The sequence below is a fragment of the Saccostrea echinata genome, unplaced genomic scaffold, assembly GCF_033153115.1.
Source record: "Saccostrea echinata isolate AGI-Se365-2 ecotype Australia unplaced genomic scaffold, CSIRO_AGI_Sech_v1 ptg000005l, whole genome shotgun sequence".
Classification (NCBI taxonomy): Eukaryota; Metazoa; Mollusca; class Bivalvia; order Ostreida; family Ostreidae; genus Saccostrea; species Saccostrea echinata.
The window spans coordinates 18,407,078-18,423,397 of NW_026889754.1; the positions used below are offsets into that span (position 1 = coordinate 18,407,078).

General features: G+C 30.5%; 1 protein-coding gene across 1 annotated transcript in view; it reads right to left on the reverse strand.

The window, feature by feature from the left end:
• Nucleotides 1-16,320, reverse strand: part of LOC133179757 (receptor-type tyrosine-protein phosphatase epsilon-like) — a 92,809-nt gene that overhangs the window by 964 nt on the left and 75,525 nt on the right. The window contains exons 8-20 of the mRNA XM_061314449.1: nt 12,958-13,130; nt 12,387-12,474; nt 12,127-12,203; nt 6,782-6,818; nt 4,494-4,591; nt 4,217-4,345; nt 3,900-4,042; nt 2,663-2,798; nt 2,024-2,170; nt 1,848-1,947; nt 1,647-1,720; nt 1,223-1,348; nt 75-197 (exon numbers count right to left, since the gene is read on the reverse strand). Coding sequence (XP_061170433.1) covers nt 75-197; nt 1,223-1,348; nt 1,647-1,720; nt 1,848-1,947; nt 2,024-2,170; nt 2,663-2,798; nt 3,900-4,042; nt 4,217-4,345; nt 4,494-4,591; nt 6,782-6,818; nt 12,127-12,203; nt 12,387-12,474; nt 12,958-13,130 — 1,451 coding nt within the window. The remainder of the gene's footprint in view (nt 1-74; nt 198-1,222; nt 1,349-1,646; nt 1,721-1,847; nt 1,948-2,023; nt 2,171-2,662; nt 2,799-3,899; nt 4,043-4,216; nt 4,346-4,493; nt 4,592-6,781; nt 6,819-12,126; nt 12,204-12,386; nt 12,475-12,957; nt 13,131-16,320) is intronic.

A 16,320-nucleotide genomic window follows, 5' to 3' on the forward strand; every position in this document is an offset into this window, starting at 1 on the left:
ACTGCAGTTTCGAGAATTTACTTATTTGATGCCTGTGCAATCCCAGCAAAAAGTAAGCTTATACATAATCTTACGTCGCTTGAAATTGCTAGATGGTCCTGTGATACACCACTGATATTGCTCCCAGTGTCGCCAACAGTAACGGTGTAAGGAACGCAAGCCTTAGATAATCCTCTCTTTTGAAGCCAATCATTTGCCTAAAAGCATCATATCAAAACAATAATATTAATGGTATCAAGCGTATCAAAGCAAACTTCGTTATTCGTTTTTTTTTTTTTTTCGGTTTTTTTTTGGTTTTTTTTTTTTGTTTTTGTTTTTGTTTGTTTGTCTGTTTTTTGAAATAGTGTATATAAAAGGTTGAAATCTACTAAGCAAGCTTGAACCAAATGGAAATCCTGGAGTAGATTTTAAAAGAGAGGGAGAGAGTAATGTTTTCAATGAAAAAAAAAATTACGTAGATGTTCCACTGTAAAATGTTCAATATTCTGCTACATATAACCACAAAGGTCAAAAAGTATTGAATGTTAATTAGAGACATGCAATAATATTAGGCCAATGCTAAGCCTAGTGTAAGGTACCATTGCTGCTTTAAATGTACAACAAACACTTTGTGAACATTAACTTAATATTGTTGTTCCAAGTAAAGTGCATAAAATGGAGTCAAAAGTACATGGCTTATTCTATATATTTCTTTAATAATTACTCAGATAAAAGAATTCAAAGTTTATAGATTTAACCAATAGCAAGAGCCTCTTAACCCCATTGCGGACCATTACCATGGTCAGGATGAGTGAATCATAAATGATCCATATCGTTAATACTGCAAAATCAGTGAAAGTCTACGACAGACACTTATTATTGAACTTTTGGATAAAAATGATTTAAAAATCTTTTTAAGGGACAAATTGACATTGTGCAGATTCATCTCATATCTGCATTAATTATCCTCCTTTTTATTTACACAGGAAAAGTCCAAAAAGAATTAAATTATATCTTATATGGCTACAGAATTATGGTTTTGATAGAAATTTAAAACCAAGGACAAATGATATATCCTATCGACTAAAACCCTCTCCGTTTATTGACAAAAATACCAGAAACTGATTTTGTTACAACCATTTTAACAAAAAATAAAAGAGAGACAGTTGTCATAAATCTTTTACCTTCCATCCTTTTTTTATGGACATGATAAAAAGGTATTAAGACAAGTTCAATATTATACCTGATCATCTTCATTAAGAATCACCAATGCGTTCACTCCGTGGTCAAAACACAGTCTCCACAAATCAACCTCAGTGTCTGGAAGAGGCTTTTGGGTTATGATTAATCCAGATGGGTTTATGTACGACTGAAATTAAAAAAGAAGAATTCTGCACGATTATCTGTAAAAATCTGATTGAAACACTTCCCGTAAACGCATTTGGCTATGTATTCATTTTATAGCGAAAAGCAGCATCCGCTAAATAAAGAACATCGCTGAATGTCTTTATGTATATATTTATATCTAGCACGTGTAGAAATGCGCTAAATCGAAACTTCGATATCTTGTTCATTCATCAATTTCTACAAAATGTCGTAATCGTTAAATATAACACATTTGCAGTATTTTCAAAACAGATACTGTCGCACAGTTCTTATAAACATACCGGTACCATAACTGCATTGATATAGTCATTCCTTCCTTTCACATACGAGGTAAGGTAAGGGCGATATTTTGTTACTAAAACAGAATAAAATGTGATCCTTTGATGGACAAGTAACACATTAAATCGAAACCGAAGTTGATGAATTATTCCATCCATAATAAACATTGTTCTCAATTACTTATCTTTCAAAAAATATCATACCAGGTAATATGTCTTTGCTGTAGTTCTTGGTGGTGTTTTCGGTTTTCCTGGCTTCTTCGACAATTGCATGATCATAGAGTGGTTTTAATGTCTGTTGGAACTAAACGGAAAAGAACATCATAAGGTTGAGACTAAAATTTTGATAATCATATTTCCTAGCAGCAATAATATTATACCTTAAACTCTTTGTAAAGAGCTGTTTGATTTAACGGTGCGTTGTCATTCAGCAATGCTTCTGTTTTTGTGGAAAATTCCTCTTTAGACAGAAGGTAGTCCCTCTGAAATCCACAATTAAGTGCTTCATGCAGGAAAACATACTGCTCCTGAAAAGATGAGATATGAACTCTAAGTAAAAGAAATTGCAGAAACACTCTTGCTTATAATTTTTATTTTAGTGTATCTTCTGTATAACATGCAGCAAAACTGTCATATCAAACGGTTCCGTGTTTTAGTTCTATTTACGATTTGTTTTCTTCACTGGATATTTGAGTTTGATCACTGTTCATTATCTTTACCTCATTCAATAAATTAAAAAAAATTGCTGACATAATTCATGTCAGAACAGAATTTTCGCCCAAAAAATAAAATGTATTTTTCATGTTTTATGCGCACAACATGAATGCCAAAAAATATATATAATTTCATTCTCTTTGCTGAGTGAATATGAAAAAAATGAATATTTCTATAAATAAATGTTTAAACAATGAAGGTTAGTTGGATCGGACAGAGTGATATATTTTTCAACTGCCACGATGGGATATATATAACCTTCATTATTTAATTGAGTCTAGTATTTAATATCAGCATTGTCTTACCGGAGTTTGAACCATTGTCATTCTACTCTCTCTCATTTGTTTGACAAACTCGAAAACGTTGATCCGTCCAGTGTCTCTTCCCTGTTTCAGGAGTGAATCAAGTCCAATAAATGTTCCTGTACGACCCACGCCAGCGCTGAAGTAAGGAAAATACATGCATTTTACGACAACATAAAAATAAAGATTTATACACTGTACCAGTATTTTGAAACAACATAAAAGTAAGGATGAATACATGTTGTTTTAACGGCAATTAACCGAGTTCGTAATTCTCTGCTAAGGGTGTTGTTAAAATTGCAGAACGATTACATTTTGATAGAATGCACGAAATAGTGTAGCTATGGCTTTCATACAAACATCATTTTACAACGTACAAAGAGAAATTTTGTTTTCAGTTTGCTATTTTTTTTTAAGTTAAAAAAAATATTTGCAGTTCTCCTGCATGAACCCTAAACAACTAAATGTATTTTTTTAACATTATTTTTACTTCGAAGATAAACAATAATGATACGTGTGTGCAACTTCGATTTAAATAACTGACCATGAATTCAAAAAAGGACATAGTACAATGACCATCCTTTGTATTAACTAATGTATACTAAAGTATGCTGAGATATAACTGAGGACTTCATTCATCCAAGAAACTATAATTCAACAATGAATGATTTCTATGCCAAGTTGCTTCAATTTGAGTTCTATTGTTGTAAGGATATATTTTTAGGTGATACAAAACTGCAGAGATAAGTTAATGATGTCTATAAGAAATATACCATAACAAACTGAAAATCAGAAACAATACAATTTGTTATTTAAATACATGAAATTTGGTTTAACACTAAATGTTAATTTTTTGCACTTCTATTTGTCCAGTCTTTCTTGAGTAACTGAAGCCGATTATATAAACTTTTTCTCATCAAAAGACAGGGCATTAAGTAGGATAGCTAATATTCACTCACAAAAAATAATTGCTCATGGATATTTTGATGTATGTTTTCTACGAAATTGATAAAGTTTTCTATTAGACAAAGATCTCAACTAGAAAGGTGCTTGGGTGAATGTTTTTCATACCAGATAAAATTGTGATATTTAACTGTTGTTCTATATCACATATAAAAATAATGCTAATTACATGATTAAGCAAAAGCACAGAATGATCTCCTAGAGTAACATGACATACAAACCATCGTGTGGGAAAAGCTTCATATGAATCAGATTTCTGCTTGAAAATTTGACAAACCTGCAGTGCACTAGTAATGGAACATTCGTATGTATTCTCTTGGATACAAATCTGTGGAACTGAACAAGTCCAACTTCCTCTGGTGTACCGTGGTCTGGCCAGGCAGTGTAATGGAACTGGGTGATGATTCTCTTGCTGGGGGGCTTTGTATATAGGGATAATACTATTAACATAGTTTAACAAGGATCAAACATATTGAGCATGATATATTGAATTTTAAATTATCATAGGTGTTGATAATATACCTTTTTAAAGTTGAGGCGCATTAACTTAAAAATAAATGAATCTGATACATTTGATCTCATGAAAATGCATACATGTGCCCGTTCTAAGGAGAATTTTCGCAATGTTTGGAATGCGTAAATTGTTTCCTCTATTAGAGATATATTACAGGGACCAATCTGCATTGCTTTATCCTTTTCTGGCCAATACTGTGTGCATTTGTTCTAAAGAGGACAAAAAATAAATTGTTAGATATAGATTTCAAAACAAAACAAAACAAAACGAAACAAAACAAAACAAAACAAACACAAATAATCAACAGAAATGCATTTCTACACTATCTTTCAATGTTGTGAATTATGTTTTACTCACCTTTCCATTTTCTATTATGTTTGCCAACATGACAATATCTTTAATATCTTCTTGCCAAATCATTCTCCAAAAATCTTTCAATGTGTTTCCTTTTGGGCCTGTCAACATATTTAAGTAAGATCAACGTTGCTGACACAGGTAAAATGTATTTTTGACTATGAAAAAAGAATTGCATTGATCAGCATAACAAATATCTAGTTTTACACTGCCAGCCGTTTTCCAAAGTAAACGCGCCTTCTAATTTTTATGTTAAATCTTTAGAAAAGGAAAGTACCATGATAATTAAAAAAAAAATACGAAGAAAGAACAGATAAGCTAATATTTGTTTTAAGAGTTTGTTAAAGAAAAGAATTGTGATTTAATACCACGTACATGTAAAATAAATTCACAAATAAAAAATGAGGGGGAAAAGATACGCAGGGTAAACTTTTGATGTTATTTAAGGTTATTTTTTTCTATTATGAACTATTGTATATACACATTAGAGCTTATAATGACAAGAAGTACACCTCCACGACGGTCATCCCGTGACTGCTTAAAATAGCAATATTTTTTAACAAAAAATTAAACAAAAGAAAAATACTCCAGAGATAAATAATTCTTGTAAGAAGAAAATACAGTACAGGATGCCATAGCCAAACAGTATTGAACTACCGCCTTCAGTCGCATCATGTTTGCAAGAAATTCAAATTGACTGTAAATAGCGAAAATTGATGTATCCAGATTACCAAGTCGTATTAAATATGTGTTGAGAAACCTGTCATCCTTTATTTTATTTGTTGTTGTTGTTGCTTTTTGTTTTTTTACTAGGGATGTCAATTTTGTCAATAATTCATATTCGAATATTCGATGAAAGTATTCGAATATATTCGAATATTCGATAAAATAAATAAATCTGGTGTATTTTAAATATGCATCATCCTACTTTCATGAAAGGTTTAGCGGAGGTATTTTTATACTGGAAGTAAAATTGTGTTTAAGGAATTCCATTTGATATTTGTCAATGTTTGAAATAAATAATTGATTTAAATGTAGAAAAATTTGATTTTAACAAATTTAATAATTTAATAAATTTATAGTAGCTCCAAATGAGGAACTAGTCTTCTTACCAAAGGCAGGATTGTCGTATACTGTTTAGATTTCAATACGTGTAATTAATTACAATTATCAGTCTAATAAGAGATATGATTATAATCTTTGAAAGAATATTTTTAAGATATAAACAAAAATATTTCCATGGACAATTTTCCTAGGCAATTAATTAATTTACCGATAATGAATATAAAATTCAGAATTATGTACAATCCGAGATAATCAAGTAATTTACAATTTTCTTCTGAAATTAAGCCCTTTACGATATTACATGTAATTACTGACGAATTCTATCAGACACTCATTCAATGATCAATTGATTATATTTTGAAAAGTATACTCTTAACGTCTTTTAGGCATTCCAAGAAGGTTTTCATTTAATCAAAATTTATTAATCACAGTGCTTCTTTTTATGAAATCTGAAAAACACCGAATATTCGAATCTTAAATTTATATTCGAATATCAACTCATCGAATGAATATTCGAATGTTCGAATATTCGTTGACATCCCTATTTTTTACCATTTTCAATATGTGACGGCATACATTTCATGGTTGAGTAATGTTCAACACCGATTTAGATACCCATTATTTAAGATACTCTTCTGTCATCTTTTTTTTAGTTTTCGGCTTAGTGGTAAAATGATAATCGAATTTTATTTTAACCTGCCTTTCTTTTTCGATCTTGTTTGTATGAAAATTACATTATTTGATGTATTTTGAACTTATTTTAACGTTTTTGATAAAGATGGTCTAAATAGATCAAACTCGCGCAATCATTTTCCTCCGGGTTGTTGATTGACACAATTATGATTGTCTACTGTATTAAAAGCGGTTTTAGTCGTAGTGAATTTGCGATTATGCAGTTGGTAGGATGATTGGTCCCATATGGGTGTGGCCTCGTTAGGCACCGACGCTCTCGTCACATTGGTCGGAAGTTCCGCTCTAACGAAGGATTAGACGTTTTTAATGAAAAACAAAATCACAACAAACCGCACAACAACACTTTATAATAAAATATCGAATTTTATATTACCCTGCCTTTCTTTTTCCCTTCATTATCAATTAAAATTAGATTATTTGTTGCTTTGAAATATAACTTATTTTAACGTTTTTGGATGAGGATTGTTTGAATGGAATGCGCTCGGTTTTAGTGACGTTGGGTACTACATACTGCAATGGTAAATGCTGTATACCTTGAGCTGCAATATAGCGATTCTCTCCAATGCAATCCTACAATATATATCAAAATAATTTTCATCGCATTGCTCTTGTTTGTGATTGAAAAAAATGTCATTTGGCATTATTTACAAAAATCAGTCTCAATATACCGTACTAAAAATGGCGTTGATGTAATCATTGAAGAATCTTCACATATATTCAATACAATGATCAGTCTTACATTGTAACTAGTGCTAATTGTAACGGAACCATTACAGATGTTCCCAAAACGGCTCCTCCTCTACATTATTGTGGTCCATTCCCTTCACACCATATTTGAATAGGCAATACTTTTGTATTATAGAGATCTTCACTTTATTTTCTAAAGTATTTAATTGGGAACACTACTGTAATGATTTTCCCCTTAGATTCCAAAAAATCCCCTGACGTTCCCCTGTCTGTCCCTGACATTTTCCTGTCTCCCCCTGACTTTCTCCTATGATCCCCTGTCGTTGTCCCTGACTACCCTGTCTACTCCCTGAGGTCCCCTGACTTTGCCCCTGTTACCACTGTCTAACCCCTGATGTCCCCTGACATTCCCTGACGTCCCTGTCAACTCCCTGATGTCCCCTGACTAAGTCCCTGACCATCCTGCCGACCCCCTGTCGTCCCCTGACATTCATTTTGACCAGGAAAAAGGGTTAAAATATGTTTTTGTTGCTATTTACTTGTGAGAAAATCGATACCTTACTCCTAGCAATTTTCAAGTTTTGTGAAAATGTAGATTTAATCATTAGTTTTTCTGTTTGAAATATCTTTAGCAAATTCTTTCAAAATATTATTTCATTGATTGTTACTAGCTTTTCAGATAAATCTTAATAAGGATAAATGTCGCTACTTAAAAAAAATACTAATTTATTGCGTCTTGTGTACCACGAATGGCATGTAAATATATTTTTATTTATTTATTTATCTGTTTATTCATTTATTTATTTGTTAATTGATTTTATTAATTCATGTATCTGTTTATTTATTAATTTGTCTGCTTATTTATCTATTCTTTTTTTTCATTTATATATTTATTTATTTTATTCAATCTATCTATTTAATTTATTTTTGCTTATTTGTTTTATTTAATTATCAATAAACAAATGGATTTATTTAAAATTTTTATTTATTTATTTTATTTTATTCAATTCAATTATTTTAATTTATTGATTAATTAAATTTAATTCATTTTGTGTAGTTCTTCATATACAGTGTCCGGGTAAAACAAATTTGCTTCAAACTATTTTTTAAGCATATTCAAATTACTTTTAATTCTTTTAATTTCATGATGGGTATCAAAATCATCGTCTCATTACACACAATCTGAATATGGAATTTGTTTTATTGTTTCTTTTTACTTTGGTAAAATAAAAATTTCCTCAAAAACTGGTCACGGTTGTGAAGAAATAACACCTGCAGAGTGGATACGGCCGTGCTGCCACAGAATAAACAGTGTATAGTGGTCAGTCAAAAGAACAATAGGTGCCTAGCCTGTGTACCCAGAGTCACTGGTCAATGATCAACAGCTCAGAATTACTTTCACAACCATACAGTTTTTGAGGAACATTTCTATTTTTGTAAGAAAGTCAAAGAAGCAATAAAACAAATTCCGAATTCAGATTGTGTGTAATAAGACGATTATTTTGATACCCATCATGAAATTAAAAGAATTAAAAAGAAATGTGAATATGCCTAAAATTAGTTTGAAGAATGGTTTGTTTTTCCATAAAACTGTCTATGGGGAACTACACAAATGAATAGGAATTGAAAAAAATTAATTAATTAAAATAAAATGAATTACAAAATAAATAAAGAAAGAAATAACATTAATCAATGAATAATTGAATAAAACAAATATTCAAAAGAAAAGAAATGAATATATTAAATAAATAAATAAACAGATAGATAGAAAATAAATAAATAGAAAAATATACAAATAAATAAGTAAAACAATAAATAAAAATATTGATTTTGTAACTACTTATTTGTTTGAAGCATCTTTAGTAAATTTATTAATTTAATTGAATTTAATTTATTGATGTATCTTTTTTATTTGTTTCTTTGTCCGTTTATTTATCTATTTATTTTTTCATTTATTTATTAATTTTATCTATCAAATTTATTTTTACGTATTTGTTTTATTTAAGTTTTAATAAATAAATAGATTTATTTATATTTTTTATTTATTTTATTTTATTTATTTCCTTTATTTTAATTTATTAATTAATTTTATTTAAAACAATTTGTGTAGTTATTCATAAACAGTCCCCGGGTAAATCTAATTAGCTTCAAACTATTTTTAAGCATATTCAAATTACTTATAATTCTTTTAATTTCATGATGGGTATCAAAATCATCGTCTCATTACACACAATCTGAATCTGGAATTTGTTTTATTGTTTCTTTTTACTTTGGTAAAATAAAAATTTCCTCAAAAACTGGTCACGGTTGTGAAATAAATAACACCTGCTTAGTGGATACGGTTGTGCTGCCACAGAATAAACAGTGTATAGTGGTCAGTCAAAAGAACAATAGGTGTCTGGTCTATGTACCCAGAGTCACTGGTCAATGATCAACAGCTCAGAATTACTTTCACAACCGTACAGTTTTTGAGGAACTTTTCTATTTTTTGTAACAAAGTCAAAGAAGCAATAAAACAAATTCCGAATTCAGATTGTGTGTAATAAGACGATTATTTTGATACCCATCATGAAATTAAAAGAATTAAAAGAAATGTAAATATACCTAAAAACAGTTTGAAGCACCGTTTGTTTTTCCAAATGACTGTTTACGGGGAACTACTCAAATAAATAGGAATTGAAAAAATTAATTAATTAGAATAAAATAAATTAACAAAATAAAGAAAGAAAGAAATAACATTAATTAATTAATTAATTATTGAATAAAACAAATATCTAAAAGAAAAGAAATGAATAGATTAAATAAATAAATAAACAGATAGATAACAAATAAATAAATAGAAAAATATACAAATAAATAAGTAAAACAATAAATAAAAATATTGATTTTGTAAGTACTTATTTGTTTGAAGTATCTTTAGTAAATTTATTAATTTAATTGAATTTAATTTATTGATGTATCTTTTTTATTTATTTCTTTGTCCATTTATTTACCTATTTATTTTTTCATTCATTTATTAATTTTATCTATCAAATTTATTTTTACGTATTTGTTTCATTTGATTTTTAATAAATAATTTAATTTATTTAATTTTTTAAATTTTATTTTATTTATTTCCTTTATTTCAATTTATTGGTTAATTTTTATTTAATACAATTTGTGTAGTTATTCATAATCAGTCTCCGGGTAAAACTAATTTGCTTCAAACTATTTTTTAAGCATATTCAAATTACTTTTAATTCTTTTAATTTCATGATGGGTATTAAAATCAACGTCTCATTACGCACAATCTGAATATGGAATTTGTTTTATTGTTCCCTTTTACTTTGGTAAAATAAAAATTTCCTCAAAAACTGGTCACGGTTGTGAAATAAATAACACCTGCAGAGTGGAAACGGTCGTGCTGCCACAGAATAAACAGTGTATAGTGGTCAGTCAAAAGAACAATAGGTGTCTGGCCTGTGTATCCAGAGTCACTGGTCAACTATCAACAGCTAGGAACTACTCTCACAACCGTGACAGTTGAGGAACATTTTTTTTTTTACCAAAGTCAAAGAAGCAATAAAACAAATTCCGAATTCAGATTGTGTGTAATAATACAATTATTTTGATACCCATCATGAAATTAAAAGAATTAAAAGAAATGTAAATATGCTTAAAAGATACTTTGAAGCATATTTTGTTTTACCTTACGACTGTTTATGCGAAACTCACAAATAAATTGAATAAAATAGAGTTAATTGATTAATTAGAATAAAATGAATTAAAAACTAAATAAATATATATTATTAATCAATTAATTAATAATTCAATAGGGAAAATATATCTAAAAAGAAATATATGAATAGATTTAATTAATAAATTTGTCAAAAAATGAAATAAATAAATAAATACATGTGGATATATAGATGAACATATAAATAAATATAGATATTTACTTGCCATTCATGACAAGACGCAATAAATTTGTAATTCATTCTTTTCAAAGTAACTGACATGTATTCTCCTTAAAATTTATCTAAAAGCTACATGTAGTAAACTAAAACAATGAAATACAATCGTATTAAGAAATAAATTACTCAAGATATTCAAACAAATAACAATTGACTAAATATATATTTTCACAAAACTTAAGAATTGACAAGAGTAACGTATTTCTCACAAGTAAATAGCAAGAAAAAAATATTTTAAACCTTTTTTGGGTCAAAATGGATGTCAGGGGACGACAGGGAATTGACAGGGTGGTCAGGGGCTTAGTCAGGGGACATCAGGGAGTAGACAGGGTAGTCAGGGACAACGACAGGGGACATCAGGGGTTAGACAGTGGTAACAGGGGCAAAGTCAGTGGACATCAGGGAGTAGACAGGGTAGTCAGGGACAACGACAGGGGATCATAGGAGAAATTCAGGGGGAGACAGGAAAATGTCAGGGACAGACAGGGAAACGACAGGGGATTTTTTGGAATCTAAGGGGGAAAACATTACAGTAGTGGAAACTACTCCAATTTTGCCTCACGGGTAATAGGTTATCAACATTTCAGCGTTTGAACTACCACATGTTTTCTAGATTTTTTTTTTTCAAATTTATGTTCTGATATTGTCTCATTTACATTCTTTAGTGTTAAATAGCAAATATTTTTTATTACAGAAAAGAAAGATATCATGATTGAAGTATATTTAAGCATTGTCCAATCTGAATTCACAGGTGCATACATATCTTTACATTCAGTTTTTATAGCAGCATTATATAAGGACACATTATACATATCTACATTCAAAATTGTCCTGTTTTGTGAGTAAGAAAAGCTTTAGGCATTCAAATTTTCAGCCGATTAAATCTACAAAATATAACCGTAAAAAAATCATCTCAATCGGATAAGTGATTCTATGAGAACACCTTCGGACAAAAAAGTACCGGAGGGAAAAGTATAAAAAGGAATACTTATTAAAAGAAACAGAATCAAAACACTATGTTCAAAAACTGGGGAACAAATAAAGTTGGCATTGGTTGGCATTGGTGTAAACATTGCCTGTCTAGACATTTAGTACAATGATCAGCCTTATAAAATTTTAATAAAGTGTTCGTTTAAGAAATACTGATTGTCCAGACATTTATTACAATGATCAGTTTTATAATACCGATATAGAAAATTAATGTGTGAACATTCATTTAATAATCAGTCTTATTATACCGTAATAAAGTTGGCATTGATGTAATCATTGTCTGATTCATTCCATCTTTCCTTGAGGATGATCCTAGAATGTTCATCTGAAATATAAATTCTTCATTTCACTATCCTTGATAAATGACTAAAAAATTATTGACTAAATCTGTGTTTTTCGTACATCATTTAGCATAGATAACCATGCCATATATGTCCGTTTTTAATAAAAAAAAAATCTAGAATTCAATGATGGATAATCAAATTCAAAATAAGATATATGATCTTACAGGGAAATGTGGTTTTAAAGCGGTTCTTTACAGCGTTTTCTGTCTTCCTTGCACTTTCACAAATGTTCAGATTGGCAGTAGGAAGTTTCTATTGATATTGAAAATAAATCATAAATTAAACTGAAATTTATTTCAAATGAATGCAGCATCGATCATCCATCGATTTTTTTAGATTTATATCTTCAACGTAACTTATTACAAACTTGTCTTGGCAGTATAACAGAAAAGGAACATACATAATGAGATATCCCAAATTCCACACTAGTATTCTTTTTTACCGGCGTTTACTTCTTTTTAAAGAGAAACATTCCCAAATTTCAGGAGTAACATTGGTTGAGAAATAGTTTTCACTTTCTATACAACTCGAATATGTAAATTGATCTTCGTTTCTTACTATTCTACACTGTTTCTTTGAATGGCATATCATTGATAATGTAACATAGTAGACAGATGCTTAGCAATAGCAGATTCATATGATGAACTTGATTTCTTAAATTAGTTAAGCATTGTTAGGCAGCAAAAATTACCAGGTAGGATTTTAGTCTTCATTGTATTTAGCTAAGATTTGTACCTTGTATTCTTGATGAAATTGGTTATTTCCTCCTAAACTCTTTTCATTTATTACGTTTTGTAGATCCCCTATGCTAATATTCGTGTTAAATTGGACAGTATTGTAATATCCATCGTCATCTGATTGATTTGTCACAGGATTACATACTCCATCAAATACTTCTGTTTCATTTTCTGAAGTTTAACAGATCCGTTTGCATGTTAAAAACGTAAATGTCGCCATGATTGAGTCAGGGAATTCACGAATTCACAAGACTTGTTTAGCTAAAAAAATCATAAACACTTACATTTTTTTAAATGATGTTAAACTGTGAACTTCCAAGAAACTAGTTCAGAGATTACCTTTCCGATTACTTCCATTTCTATTTTCTGTCCATCCTTTAAATCCAAAATGTTTGATAGTTTTCAGAGTACCAGCTTTATCACCTTTGTTTCTATGCCGTCTATAAAATTAATCATTCTTTAAGAAATTGACCTCTTTTATTGCAACTGACAGATATCGACGATATTTCTTCGATTTTGTATTGGTCAGTTAAGAAATATGAAATATTTAATTTTCAGTACAACAGAATCTTTGAAATACATTTGGATTTAACATTAACCTATAGAATACTGATATGATAACACCAACTAATACTGCAATTAAGACGGCTGGCAGAGTCCCTCCGATTATAGCTGCATTATTACTCCCTTCTTCCTGTGCTTCAGCTTGAACTAAATTAAGAAAATGAAAGCTCTTTAATTTCGATAACTGAAAATAGCATTTAAAAACAAAATAAAATTTCTTTAGGTCTAAGACAAATGTTGAACATCAGCTTGCTTTGTCATTAACCTATACTAATTAATGAGTTCATTAAGGAATCCTGCCACCCCCCCCCCCTCCCCCCCCACCACTAAAACATTTTTCGTTCCATTTTAACAGGTTTTAGATTTGTTGGTTAAATAGCATATCATTTAAATCAAATAGCCTTCCCAATCTGAATTGTTTCACTGAATTTTTACCTTTCGAACTTATTTTTGATAACTAATTGAAAGTTAAGTGTGTCAATTTCTCAATACATACGAGAAATGTTAATTTCGCTAAAAGAAAGGTATAGTGCATATAATGCTTTTCCCGGACCGTCATTGTGTCTGATGTCAGTGGCGGGGACTATGAAAATTAACATGCAATGTTTTGTGCATTCAATTCTATTAAACAGCATTTTTGGGTCATATTTACATTCTTATTTCACATATTAATGTTTTGTTTGTTTATTGTTTAATGTCCCTCTCTAGAATTTTTCACTCATATGGGGACGCCACCACTTGCCGGTGGAGAGCTGCAAATTTTGACCTATACCCGGCACTCAGGGCCATTGAGCAGCGAGGGATCTTTTTCGTGCCAGCACTTACTGAGACACGGGACCTCGGTTTACACGGCCTCATCCAAAGGTCAGAAACACATATTAATGTAAATATTATAAATCATTGCTTAGTTTGTTAGGTATGCCATTGACATTAACATTTTTACAAGTTTACGTTCTTACAATAATTTACAAAGCCGTATATAACAAGAAATTGGCTATGTCTGTTGGTAATACTACAATATGTACGAATGGTAGCCGTGCGTATTATACACCGCCAAATGTGGTAGTTCACAATCGATCGATTACAATTTATATATTGTTTTGATAATAAGCCGTGAGAATGTTCTCGGCACTTACCGGTTTTTTTTTTTTTGTTTTTTTTTTTTTTGTTTTTTTTTTGTTTTTGTTTTTTGTTTTTTTTTTTTTTGTTTTTTGTTTTGTTTTGTTTTTTGTTTTTGTTTTTTGATAAAAAGCCGCGATTTGAAAATAAGAGAGTTTTGAAAATAAGCACCAACTTTCTTACCAAAACTTAAAATAAGCCGCGGCTTATTTTCAAAGTTTTAGGGTAATTTATGCATAACGGCCTAGGCAGCGATTCCTCAATAAAATATACACATTACATTATTTTCCATTGCATATAACCATGCTGAGACTAATTAGATTTATTCAGGAACTTAAGATCCACTTAAATCAAAACATCCTTTGATCATATTCGTTAAAGTGAGAAAATGTCGATTTGCAATATAAGCAGATCTACTTACCAATCGGGGAAGTTGAGGACATTGCTTAAATATACATAATACAGCAACCACTGTTACATTTCCTGCACTAATCATTCTACTATCATAACTGAATTATTACACAAAGTATACAGTGTATAGCGGTTTATGCAAGGAAAATAAAATCACTCATGGTTTCGAGATACAATGCAATGTACTAAAAGAATCGACCCTGTTCAATTTTAACAGTATTTTATTTTCTTGGAGGGGTTAAATTGTAAAATACTACATGTATAGCATTCTTTATAATGTTTTGGAGGTCTTCGTTTTCCCTGCTCAAAATATGTTTAGAGCTAATGGAATTTTGAGCTTAATACTGTTTATTATCGTCATATTTCATGCCAATCAATCATATGCAGGATCCAGGTTCCCGGGCATGTTCATATACAATCACGATTTATGCTCTGGTTGCAATTAGATACAGTTGTCCTTCTCGATCATGATCTAGAGTGAATACGATTTGAATAACGATTTTAACCGTTGGGTAAATATATAGCCCTACTGAACATGATGTTCATTATTTCTACTGATGAGAATAATAAAAAATAACCACTGGTGTGAAAGAAAACTCCGTATATGGTGATTAAGTAGCTACAAAAATACATGTGTAATAAGATCAGAGATATTTTTTTCTCCGGTAAGATCCATCAAAAATAAACTGCAGTTTTTATGCATATGGAAAAGGTAAAGATAACGAACAGTGATCGGTCCTAAAAACTACGAACAATACAGTATATGAACAGGGCACAAAATACCGACCCCAGTAAATCCAAAGTTGGGATCAGGTGCCTAGTAGGAATAAGCACCTCCTGTCAGCCGGTCAACCAGCCCATCATTGATAAGGTAGACAGAATAGTCTTCAGTAATTTAACCATAAAAACAAAGGCTAAAAATTAATGTTTTATATCTGCTAATAAATTCATAATAACGACCACAGAATTTATGAATTGCCGACAATGATTGAGGCTGTTTAAATCCCTGTAAGATCGGCTTATCTGTCAGTAGCAGCCTGCCTCGGTTTACAAATTGAACTTTTCGGAGCATGTCGAGTATTGAATCCATTTGGGACCAGTCACGGTAGCCTAGTGGTAGGGTGTTCTCTTCGTGATCGGGAGGTCCCGGTTCGATTCTCGTTCGCTGAACCGCGACAAACCTAAGAAGAAGACATAGACAGTGATTGTTCCTTCTCCAAGGGTGAGGCATTAGACGTAAAAGCACCTGGTCTATCGGATGAGACCT